The sequence below is a fragment of the Lutra lutra genome, chromosome 12, assembly GCF_902655055.1.
Source record: "Lutra lutra chromosome 12, mLutLut1.2, whole genome shotgun sequence".
Classification (NCBI taxonomy): Eukaryota; Metazoa; Chordata; class Mammalia; order Carnivora; family Mustelidae; genus Lutra; species Lutra lutra.
In genome coordinates, this window is record NC_062289.1 from 34,830 (window position 1) to 47,169 (window position 12,340).

The following is a 12,340-nucleotide window of genomic DNA, read 5'->3' on the forward strand; positions in this document are numbered from 1 at the left end:
GGTGACCCGCCGGGCTGCGGGGGGAGAGCAGGGGGTGACCCGCCCGGCTGCGGGGAGAGACCCGCCGGCTGCCTTCCCCCGGCGCGTGCACCGACCGACCCCGTGCGCTCCGGGAGGTACCACGCGCCCCGGCTCGCTGCGGCGGGTCTTCCCGCTGGCGCGTAGTTTCGGGGCCTCTTCTCGGTTGGGCTCCCCCCGCCGCCTGGTGCCCAGAGCCGCCCCGCGCGCGGACCGGCCGGCGACAGCAGGAGCCTGGCGTGACCCTGGTTATTCAGCAAGTGGGTCTGGGGCCGCTGGACTGCGGGACCTGGGGGCGGGGCGGGCATGACGAGGAGACCCGTTCTTTTCCGACGCGTAAAGCCCAGTGCAGGAGACGTGGAAACAAGGCCTCTCCCCCACACGCACCTTCGGGCGTTCCGGGTGCGGCGGGACCCCGCGAGCCGCCGTGTCTCCACCTCCCGCGCGGACCGCTGTGCCGTCGAAGTGGGGACACAGGCTGCTTTCCGCACCGACGGCTCCACATGGCTGAGGACCCTTCCGGGTCGCCTGTCACTCGCCTGCGTGCAGGTAGTCGTTGGGACACCGCCTCCTTGGGTTTGAAGGTGATCACGCCGCCGCTTCGCAGTGACACCTGGCGTGGGGGAGGGGCGCGTGACTCTGTTGTTTGGCTTCAGATCTAACCCATAGGCCTGGGCCAGTGTGTGGCATGGGACCCGGCTTGTGACTTCATGCTCCAATCTCCTCCTGTGTTCCTGTTTTGACTTAATTAAAATTCTAGAATTTTACATTAAAACCAGTTAATAGAAGTTTAATTCCTCAATTGAGTGAAGACTTGTGTGCAGGAGCGATACTGGTCTAGAACACCCAGCCCTGCTCTCCGGCCGTGCTCCTTTGCTGCTGTCACTCATGCGGTAATTACAGACTGGTGGCCGCGTGGGGTTTGGAGGCATCTAACAGGTGACTCAGTTACTGAACAAATTTTAGCTGGTAAGGACTCTACCTGAATGCCTGGCTCCCGTGGCCTTGCGGGGTGAGTCTGACGACACCCTGTCATGTCCCTGTGGGCCCAGTGACTTACCCTTCCTCACTCAGGGGCCTCTGACTGCTGGAGACGCCTCCTCCACAAGACCACAAGCATCCAGAGAAGGAATGTTTTCACAGTGGAGCAGATAAGTGAAGAAAAGCACAGAGAGGGCCAGTGTAGAGCGTGTATTACTGTTTGTTTAGAAAAGAAGGACCGTGGATAGAGTTCACATACAACGCCTTCGCATGGCTTTGAAGGACACAGACAGCTGAAATCACTGGTTCCTGTAGGGAGGGGGCTGGGTGGCTGGGAGACTTTTTACTGAAAACCTTTTGAATTTTGAGCTATGTGGTTCTATCCCTATTCAAACCATAAAGAAAAACATACCAAGCAGTGTGGCTCCAATTCTTTTTTTAAAGCATGCGTGTTGGAGGTATACAAGCACGCATCCTCACACATGGCTCAGGTCTTGGTCAGATGTCCCTACAAGGGCCCTCACGAGCTGGCCCGGGCGCTGGACCAGCCCCAGAGCGGGTGAGCTCCGGGCTCCAGCTGGCACCCCAAGCGTCATACCAGATGCTAGACGGCGATTCTCCCCTTTTTTTTTTTTGTCTTGCATGAATCTTGCTGGTTTCCCTGTGGTGGCTGTGTTCACAGGCATGTATGGCCAATTTTGTGCTATTTCAGAGCAAAGACTACCTTGCTTTAAATGCATAAGAAGGAAGAATACTTTTTTAAAAAACAGCAAGTTTTTTAAGGAAATGATGAAAGAGGATAGACATTGAGAATTAGAGAACTTGCCCTTCAATTCCCGTTTCTGTGAAAACCGCCTGAAGAGGGAGACGAGCTGGGGGTGGGGGGCAATCGAGTCGGATGCTGTGGCAAAGAGAGACCATGAACCTGCAATTGCACCCCAGGGTTTGAGCCGCCTGCCTCCGTGAAGGGATAATACCTCTCTCCCAGGTGGCTTGAGATTAAAAATGGTGTATGCGCCTGCCCCACGAGACTGTTAGAAACACAGATATGTGTGAGGCTTCAGTCTTCAAGTGAAGGAAACAGAGATGAGTCAGCCCTCCCTGTCCTCTCTGGGCGTGCAGGGACCTCACGTGGGGTTCAAGCCCCTAAACGCTGCCCCAAGCTGGAAAGACAGCCGTGGAGATGGCCTCAGTGAGAAGACGGTGCTCAGCTTGGTTTTCCTCCTCTTCCCTGTGACTTCAGCCCTCACAGGAGGGATGACGATGAGCCAGAGCTGCCTCTCAGTCATCAAAAAAATGTGCCATTTTAGAGTTTTAAAGAAAACAGCACCTGAGCGAGTTTAAGAGGATATCTGGGGACCATGTTTTCCATCGTAGGAAGAATGACTTTTCGGTTAGCTTGGAGTGGTAGCTGCTTAGTGCTGCAGACGTGAACTGAATCAGAGTCAGGAAATGGGGTCTTTTTTCCAGCCTGGAATCCAGGTGCTCTGTGACCTTGGGCAGATGTCTCACCCTCTCTGAGACCCTCAGTATAGAAGCTGGAGGGGCACTTCCAATGGGGAAGCTTAAAACTTAATTGTGCACATGAAGACAGGCAATGCAAACAAGCCTTTTGTGCTCTGCCATGTTCTACAGAAAATGGATTTTTTGTAACATACAGGAAAGTGTAGAGAGATCTCATTAGGTATCAGGAAAAAGAAAATTTTACATTTTTAGTATTTTTAACCTGGAAAATAAGAAATAATCCTGGTAGCACTCCTGGAGTCCCGTGACACTGAACGATGAGAACAGGCTGGTACTGTCAGAGTCTTGTGACTCCAGAAGTACCATCTGAATGGAGTTTTAGTTTCTGAAGAGAAGAGGGACTGAGGGCCCTTTACAGTTTGGAGCAAGGGTGGAGATGGGTGTGAGGGAAGGCAAGTTCTACCCTGCACCGAATGCCTGCCCTCTGTCCTTACCAGTTCAACACCGTGGGACCAATCCAAACTGGAAAAGCCTGCCCTACCAGCTTGGACTGCATCTCACATCCTGTTTCTGCTCTGCAAACCCAGCAGTGATGGGGAGGGGGCTTCTTAAAAGTCTTTATTTTCTAAACTGGTGTAAGCTGACAACACATGCCTGGACACTTGGTCCCTTAGGGTTTCCTGTATGCCAAGAGCAAAAGCAGGGTCTGCATTGAACCCATCCGATGTTACTCTCTGGGCTTTCTGTGTTTCCGAATACAGCTTCCAATCAGCCTTCAATTGGCTATTTAAAAAAATCATTCTTTGAGGTGAAACTTAAAAAAAAAACGGCTCTATAAGATAACTCACGTGAAATAAAATTCACAACTTCAAAGTATAAATTTAGTAGTTTTTAGTATAGTCACAGAGTTGTGCAGTCATTACCACTATCTAATTTGGGAACATTTTCCTCACCCCAGAAATAACCCTCCTACCCATTAGCAGCCATTCTCAATCCCGTCTCTCCCAGCCCCAGGCAACCAGGAGTCCGTTTGCTCTGTGACTCTGCCTACCCGGTACCTTGCACGTAAACAGGCTCGTACGTGAAAAGACCTGTATCTGGTCTTTTGTGTCTGGCATCTTTCACTTAGCATGTTTTCAGGGTTCATCTTTATTGTAGGACATGTCAGTACTGCGTTTTGGGGGGCAGTGTAAGGCCAGGATCCACTCAGGAGAGCCTGGCACTGTCCAGGGAAAGCCCACGGCACCATGCCAAATGTTACTGCTTCAGACCCTAGTCTTGCTGCAGGGTCAGCGTGCCTGGTGTAGACCAAGTAGAGGCTCCCAGCAGGTGGGAAAGCTGGCTGCCTCTGGAGTTGTCTTTTAATCAGAAGAAACACGTTACAAGCAAGCAAAAGTACACTTTGGCTGCCATTTATGTACACCTCCGTAGTTCCATTCAGCGGTGCTGCTTGTTCCTACCGTGGATTCAAGTTCACGGGTACTGGGCTTCTATTTCAGCCTGACACATAGCTTTAGTATTTCTTATAAGGCAGGTCTGCTGGTGGCAAATTCTCTATTTTTGTGTGTTTCAGACTATCTCATTTCTCCCTCATTTGTGAAGGACAGTGTTGCTGGGCACAGAGTTCTCACTTGACATTCTCTCCCCCACCCCCCGACATGACATCCCACAACATTTTAGCCTCCGTGATTTCAGACAGGAAGTCATTCATATACTTGCGGATCCTTTCTATGTAATGAATTGTTTTCCTGCTTTTAAGATTCTCTCTCGGGCTTTGGATTTTGACAGTTTGCCTATGATACGTCCAGGTGTGATCACATTGAGTTTATCTTAATTGTAGATTGGACTTTTCGGTATGTAGATTAAATCAGATTTGGGAAGTTATGGACTTTGTGTCTTCAAATATTCCTTCTGCCTTTTTCGCTCTCGGTAACCATCCAAAGTAAAGACTTAAAAAATCTTTCACTGAATGAAAACTGCTTAACCCTCCATAAGGCAAGTGTGGCGTTGGCTCTCTCGCTCCTTCTTGCCGTGAACGTCCACACTGGGAGGGCTTCCCTGGGCAGCGAGCAGATGGGACTGAGGGCTCTGAAGGCACACCAGACCTCAGCTCTCGACTCTTACCAGGTCGTGTCTTCCTTGGGATGCGTGGTAGCCGGCCACAGCTCTCTGAGACTCTGTTTTGTCTTTCTGCCCCGTAGGTAGTACAGTCTCAAAAGACCTACCCTCACGTTGGCGGATTCTTCAGCCACATCTAACCGTCTGTCGAGTCCCTCTAGGGAATGTCTTCACTTCAGTTATTATATTCTTCAATTCCAGAATTTCCATCTGTTTCTCTTTTTTTAATGATTTTCATCTCTTTGTTTATAACGTGTTCCTTGCTTTCATGGTTTCCGTGAGCTCTGTAGACGTGGTTTCCTTTAGTCATTTGAACATAATTATAATAACTGATCTCAGATCTCTGTCTTGTGAGCACAGCCTCTGGGACCCTAAGTGACTGTTTGCTGCTCATTTTCCTCTGCGTGGAGGCCATTTTTTTCTGTCTCTTTATAGATCTCATAAATTTGTTGAAAACTCAACATTTTAAATAATATGATGTGGAAATCAAACCCTTCCCTCTGAAGGGTTTGTGTTTGTTGCTGCTTTTTATTTAATGACTTCCCTAGAGTAATTCTGTAAAGTGTATTATTGTCATGTGTGACCACTGTTAGGGTCCTGGTCAGCCGGTAATTGAACCAAGATTTCCTGGAAGGATTTGAACCAGAGGCTGTGCTCTGAGGCTCTTGGGGCACACCTTTAACACTCCAGCTGCTTACAATTCGCCTGAAAAGCCTTCACTCCTGACTCACAGAACCCCAAGATCAGCCAGGTAGGAGAGATTAGAGCCTTCTCAGGGCTTTCCTGATCACACTGACAGCCCTGCCTGTGTGAGTGGCTGTCCGTATCATAGGAATGAATCCGAGCTTGTCACAGCCTCCTGCGGAAATCTTATTCCCCTCCATTTCTTTTACTGTAAAGCACACATCACGAAAGATTTGCCGCCCAACCGTTTTACGTGTGCAGTTCAGTGTCCTAAAGTACATTCACGGTGCCGCGCAGCTGTCCCCACCATCTCCAGAACTCCTTTGTCCTGTGAAACTCAAAGTCTGCCAATTAAGCAGTGACTTTCCAGTTCTTTGCGCCCACCACCTGCTTTCTGCCTCCGGGATCTGACGGGTCCAGGGACCTCATCCGCGAGGATCGCATGGCCCCGAGTGCCCCAGGCTCGTCTGTGCAATGACGGGGCCAGAACAGCCCTCCTGTTTGAGGCTCAGTAACACGTGTTAACCCACTGTGTGGGAGTGAGCTGCAGCACACTTAGCAGTTCCATACATTCTGAACATTCTCCCTTTTTACAGGTTTTTATACTCTGCGGATCGTGTCCTCTTTTTTTTTTTTTTTAAGACTTTATTTATGAGAGAGCGAGCAAGTTGGGGGGAGGAGCAGAGGGAGAGGGACAAGCAGACTCCATGCTGAGAGCAGAGTCCAATGTGGGCATGACCTCAGGACCCTGAGATCGTGACCTGAGCTGGAGCCAAGAGTCGGGCGCTTCACTGACTGAGCCCCCCTCTGTGGACAATGTCTTTGGATACAGGAAAGGCAGATTTCCCTAAGTGCAGTGTCTGTTTCTTCTTTTGCAACCCTTGCCTTTGGTGTCTTATCCAAGAAACCATTGCCAGACCCAGCATCCTAAAGCTTTTGCCCTGAGTTTTCATCTAACCATTTATAGTTGTAGGTCCTACATTTAGGTCATTTATCCATTTTGAAAGACTTCTGGTAATGGTGTTACCTGAGAATTCAACTTCATTGTGATAAAAGCATCTTATTTAAAAAACTAAAGGCATGGAATACAAATCTTATATTTTTACTTCCCCCTTATATCAGATCACACAGGTTTCCTCTAGATGCAATAATTAGCAGGTAGGATTCATTGTTATATAATTCTTGGTGTCCTTACCAGAAATTGAGAAAGTGAATTTCACCAAGGGTTTGGGCAAGAAATCATACAAGCCAGTTGTTTCCAGTATTTTGCTTCTAACAGCATCCAAAGTTGTCCTAATTAAATTGTCAGCTAATAGATTATCAAAAGTAATTTTAACGATAGAGCACTCTATGATTATTTATCTTTGGCACACGACCTGGTGAGAGTCTGAGAGCTGGGGTCTTGCGTACCTTCGGAGCCCTCGGTCCCATCTGCTCGCTGCCCAGAGAAGCCTTCCCAGTGCTGACATTCACGGCAAGAAGGAGCAAGAGAGCCAACGCCACACTTGCCTCGTGGCGTGTTAAACAGTTTTCATTCAGTGAAAGATTTTTTAAGTCTTTACTTTGGCTGGTTAATAATTATCTACGAAATGTTGTGGCTGTGTTCTAATCGTGATTTAATCATTGTAATGACTCAGGCTAGAACCTTCTTTACTGCAAAAAATCTATTTTATATTACTTTATAGTTCTGGTGAAATACACATGCATTATATTTGCCATTTTAGCCAGTTTTCAAGCACGTTACCAGCCTCAGCTCCACTCACATTGTTGTACATTCAATCCAGGACTCTTTCCATAGGCAGAATTAAAACTCCATACCCACTGACAACAAAATGTAGAAGCATTCTCCACACGTAGAGCCTTGTGGCTATGTGAAAAAGAATGTTTAATTCAACTTATCTGTTTTTCTTGCACAGAAAAGTGATAGGGCACTCAGGCATAAATTATTATGATAAAATGCTGGGGCAGGGTAATAGCAACAAGAGACCAAACAGGAAAAGCAACCCTGTGGAACCTGGGATCTCCAGAAGAGTTTGCTTATTCTATTTTAAAATGCGTGATGGTGACATCACATCACTATGGCATTTAGATTTCATTGACTGTATTTGAAAGATTATCTGATATTTATTTTTAAAAGAAATATCTGCAGAACGCCAGAAATTGTGTCCTTTGCAACTGTTTGTCTTTCTTATGAAAGTCAGGGGCGCCTGGGGGCTCAGTCCTTACGCCTCTGCCTTCGGCTCAGGTCATGATCCAGGGTCCTGGGATCGAGCCCCACATTGGGCTCCCTGCTCTGCGGGGAGCCTGCTTCTGCCTCTGCTCCCCACTTGTGCTCTCTCTCACTATCTCTGTCTTTCTTTCTCTCAAATAAATAAAATACTTTAAGAAAAAAGAAAAAGTTACATGCTAACTTTAAAATTTTAAAGTTTAAATTTAATAAATTTAAAATTTATTATCCTTTTTATCATGGTAGTTTTTTGAGTTCTTCAGGGGCACGTGACGTTTGAAGACCACTCCAGTAGTGTGTCTGGATCCCTCCGAAAATGCCTGAGCTTTCCCTGGAGACCATCTTGAAATGCCCAGAATCTCCACTGGGGGGGGGGGGTCTCCCCCAGGTCATGAGCCTCCCCCAAGGCTCATGACCATGTAGTGACTGCTGAGGGTCAGACCTGCTATCCCAGTGTCAAACTGGCTGAACCCCACAAACGGGGCTGCCTGTCCTCACTCCAAACCAGTCAGGACTTCAAAGCTCAGTGCTTACTAAGGAAAGTTTTTTAAGAAAAACCTTCATATGGCACCTGTTCTAGGTTAGCAGGCAAGTTAGCTGCCTGAAACCGCCCACCTTCTCTTCCCTGTGTCCTGACCACAGCCGTGACATTTCCCCTTAGAAGGACCAAGGTGCACAGAGTAAAGTAACCCACAGAATGGGAGGAATCATGCCCATCATGGTCACAGAGACAAACTGTGTGATCCCATTCATGTGAAGGACGGGGAGGAGTCGCGGTCCTAGAGTCCTGGGGCAGGTGATGGCGAGGGACTGGGAGAGGGGCTGGGGCATCGTGTTCGAGGGGACAGACTCAGTCCACAGCATCAAAGGCACGTGGATGGTGGGGACCTGGCACAGATGGTCAGTTTTATGTTATGTGTATTTTGCCACAATAAAAATGTAGGGAAAATGCTAACATCCCATTTCATACCTCTTTTTGCTAAACTTGGAGGTTCATTCAACATATGAAGCGTGTTTGCCATTCTGTGGAATCGACTAAGCCAGCCTCGTTATCAAATAGGTCAGAGTAGCTTTATCTGGATTTTCATTTCACATCAGCACAGTAGGACGTATTTTGAAGGAAACTAATAGAAGAAGTGAGAAACAGCTTAGCTGTGTCTTAGACCAAACGGGCTTGTCCAACGTGCTGGTTCTCCCTGCTCAAGCTGGGATGTGGCCTCGGTCCCACAGGGGTGAGAGGAGGAGAGGCAGCCCGAGTTGCTTAGAGCATGTGCATGGCATCCAGTCTGGGGAAGAAGCGCAAACGTCGGAGGTGCTCACTGCTCTCATCAGACGGGATCCAACTCCCTTGACGTGTTTACTGAACGGGGGCGCATAGGGATTCAGGCCGCTCTGCAAGCTAACCGGTGTCAGGACTGAAGTGGCGCAGGGGGGTGGCTACTGTTCAGACACATGTTCGTGATGGGATGGCACAACCCAAGCTGAGAAGGACTCCCCGGAGTGCACGTCATAGGCTCGGCCCCGGGCATCCTGATGAGTCTCGTGGCCGCGGGGTGCCGTCCCCGTGTACAGAGGCCAGCCCATGGGGCGTGCGGGGACAAATACGAAATCACTCCTGTCTTTAAAGAATTCGGGGTGGGACTTTCAGGTTTGCTGGGCTGTGCACCCCCATGGCAGCAAAGGGGGAAGCCCCGCCGCACCCCCTTCACCCCACGTGTGGGAGGCAGACTGAGGAGCCGAGCTTCCTCAGGGAGGGTGGCCGTTCCCAGACCGACGTTTTAGGATGTCCCGCTGTTGTGTGCCTGGAAGTGTTTTTATTCCAGGGGCAGTGCAGGGTGGGTGAGGACTTTGTTTCCTTTTGCTTTTTTGCTTTTGCTCTGATTCTCAGAGATCTGTGGGTGGGGAGATTGGGAGATGGACTCCCCTAAAATCGTGGGTTTCGTATGTGCAGTCCCCAGCCCGACAGCACCCGCTTCTCTTGGGAACTTGTTAAAAATGCAGGTCTTGGGCTGGCCTCCAGGTCAGCACAATCGTGACCTCAGGGGGACTCCAGGTGGTTCTGACGCCCACCCTGTTTGAGAGCCACACAGACCCATGTGGTGGGAGCGATTGGCCCTTGACATAATGTCTAGATGACGTAACGACTCGTTCAGTGTAAACGTCATTGGACGTTTCGTTTATGTGTGTTCCGGAGCCACTGTAATTAGTTTTCAGTTACATTGAAGAGCACTCGTCTGTCCTGCCTGATGAGTAAAGGCCCCTGTAGCCAAGTGAGGGGCAGCAACCCACCCTAATCCGGAAAACCGTGGGCCAGACTGGCGGTGTCCTCAGACGCCAACACGGTGCAGCCCACGGGAGGTGACCTGGGGTCCTCTCCCCCGAGAACTGCGTGGGTACCTGAGCCAAGGCCAGGGCAGTCAGGCGTTCCCCAGGGCACACGGCGAGTACCTGCTTTTCTGGGGACAGACCTGCTCTGTCCCTCTGGCCAGTGCAAGGACCCCGCCTCCTGAGATTTCTGAAGCCTCCTTTGTACCACCGTCCTTCCTCCCTTCACTTTGGCTTCCGATCTGACCCTTTTGAAGCACTGTCATTCGGTCCTTTAGAAATGCAAACCCTATCAGGTAGTTCCTAACCTAAAGTCCTTGTAGGACTACCCACTACCCTCAGGCGAAAGCAGAGCTTCCAGGGGGCTCTTGCTTCCCTCCTGCCCCTGAGGGTCTGACCCTGCCTCAGGGCTGTCCAGACCCTAATCTGGGCCTGCAGGGCAGCCATGGGTGGAGGCCCTCACCGAGGCTCCTGTCATTTCACGCGCCGTCCTGGTGATTAGTTTTGACATTGCTCTTCATGTCCAGCCTGAACCCCAGCACCCGTCCTGCCCGCAGCGCTGGCGGAGCTGCTCCCCCCACTCTTGTCTTTGCACAAGCTCCGTGAGGACAGGGATACTGTCACACGCTTGTCATTCAGGGAACAAGCCTTATTTTGGCCGCCCTTCCCCACCACTCATTTACTCCCTGTCTCTCGCGCTGTAGTTTGGGGCTGAGTTCCGGAGGTTCTCCTTGGACCGCCACAAGCCTGGGAAGTTTGAAGACTTCTACAAGCTGGTCGTGCACACGCACCACATCTCCAACACGGACGTGACCATCGGCTACGCGGACGTGCATGGGGACCTGCTGCCCATCAACAACGACGACAACTTCTGCAAGGCCGTGTCCAGCGCAAACCCTCTGCTCCGGGTCTTCATCCAGAAACGAGGTATGGGGGCGGGGGTGCTGCCTGTCCCCAGTGCCCGTCACACTGTGCAGCACCCGCTGCCGTCTGTCAGGACAGAGCCACATGGTTCTTGTGTCTGTCCCGTGGGCAGCTGAAAGAAAGTGATGTTTGTTTGCTCAATGTTATTTGTCAGACAATTTAAAGATTTTTTTTTTAATTTGATAGAGATCAGCAGGCAGAGAGGCAGGCAGAGAGAGATGGAGAAGCAGGCTCCTTGCTTGCGGAGCAGAGAGCCCGATGCCGGGCTTGATCCCAGGACCCTGAGGTCATGACCGGAGCCGAAGGCAGAGGCTTAACCCACTGAGCCACCCAGCGCCCCTTGTTAGACACTTTAAAATGCATTTTCCGTCTTCAGTAGTGTTGACTTCTGACGTCCAAATACTGAGGAAGGAATAATACTGACGCTGTCATATTTGGCTGGAAGCGAGGGCGTTCACTAACAAACAGGCCAGTACCGCAAGCGTGAAGCTGTGGCTGCCAGTGTGTGCTCTCCACCGTCTTCTCAGGGTTGGAAAATGATGCGAGCTTTCAGTTATAACTTCAGTTAACTTTTCGCGCTCAGGGCCTAGCTTTGCTGTAACAGTATCATTTTATGGGAAAATAAACTGCTCGTGTAGGTGTCTGGTTGGGAGGGAGGACCCCGCTGCTGAGTTCAAGCGCGTCCTCGTGCCACTCCCAGCTGCAGTTTAGATGTTTGTTTTCATCTCAGACTCGGGAGAAACTTCCCGTTTCACAGTGAAATACTGAGGAGAACCCCTGCAGGTGCGGCTCGACATTTGGAAAACAGTGCTTCCTGGTCGACGTGGTCATGACCGGACCTTCTGTGCCCCCAGCGAGCACCTCGGGGACCCCGCTGGCCGCCTGCACGGGGCAGAGCACCTCAGGGACACTTGCAGAGGGACAAGAGCAGCTCACGGTGGGGACAGGGGGCTGGGCGCACCCTGTAGCCACCACAGTGTTGGCGGCAGGAGGAGGCCGGGACCCGGGGCCATGTGTGGGGCCAGGAGCGCGGCTCTGAAGGCAGGCAGGGTCCCCGCGGCACGGACGGCCATCTGGACGTAGGTGCCGTCAAGCAGCCGCACATCCAGGTGCCCGAGCGAGCTGGCCAACAGCCCGTGCTCCATGCGGACTCGCTGGGGCCAACTGGTTTGTGGGCTGGAAGGGAGCACACAGAGGGGGAGCCACAGAAGATCTGCTGACCGCCCTTTCCGACGGGTCCTCTGGCATGAGATCACACAGCTTTGCCTCTGCCGTCTTGCTGAGCTGGGTCTCCCGCTGATGGTTCCCAGAAGCCCTCACAGCTGTCACTTCCTCACAATGACGTCAGCTCCATCCCAGCCCCCAGCATGCTGGGCCCCCAGCTCAGCCGCAGCCTCCGGGGTCCTCCTGCTCTCATCCCCTTCCCTGGGACCACACCTGCCACCCCCGCCTGGCAGCCTGTGCCGCCCACGGCGCCCCGGGGCTCCCTCACGCCACCCTCTCCCAGCGGCCGGGCCCAAGCTGCTCTGCCTCATTCCCTCACGTCCCCCGGCTTCCCTGTGTGGCGTGTGGCGTGGGTCAGCTGTTCTCTGAACGCCA

The 12,340-nt window shown here is 51.2% G+C and overlaps 1 protein-coding gene across 1 annotated transcript in view; it reads left to right on the top strand.

Annotated features, from left to right (window-relative positions):
• Positions 1 to 12,340, top strand: part of PARD6G (par-6 family cell polarity regulator gamma) — an 80,966-nt gene that overhangs the window by 12,498 nt on the left and 56,128 nt on the right. The window contains exon 2 of the mRNA XM_047697730.1: positions 10,522 to 10,744. Coding sequence (XP_047553686.1) covers positions 10,522 to 10,744 — 223 coding nt within the window. The remainder of the gene's footprint in view (positions 1 to 10,521; positions 10,745 to 12,340) is intronic.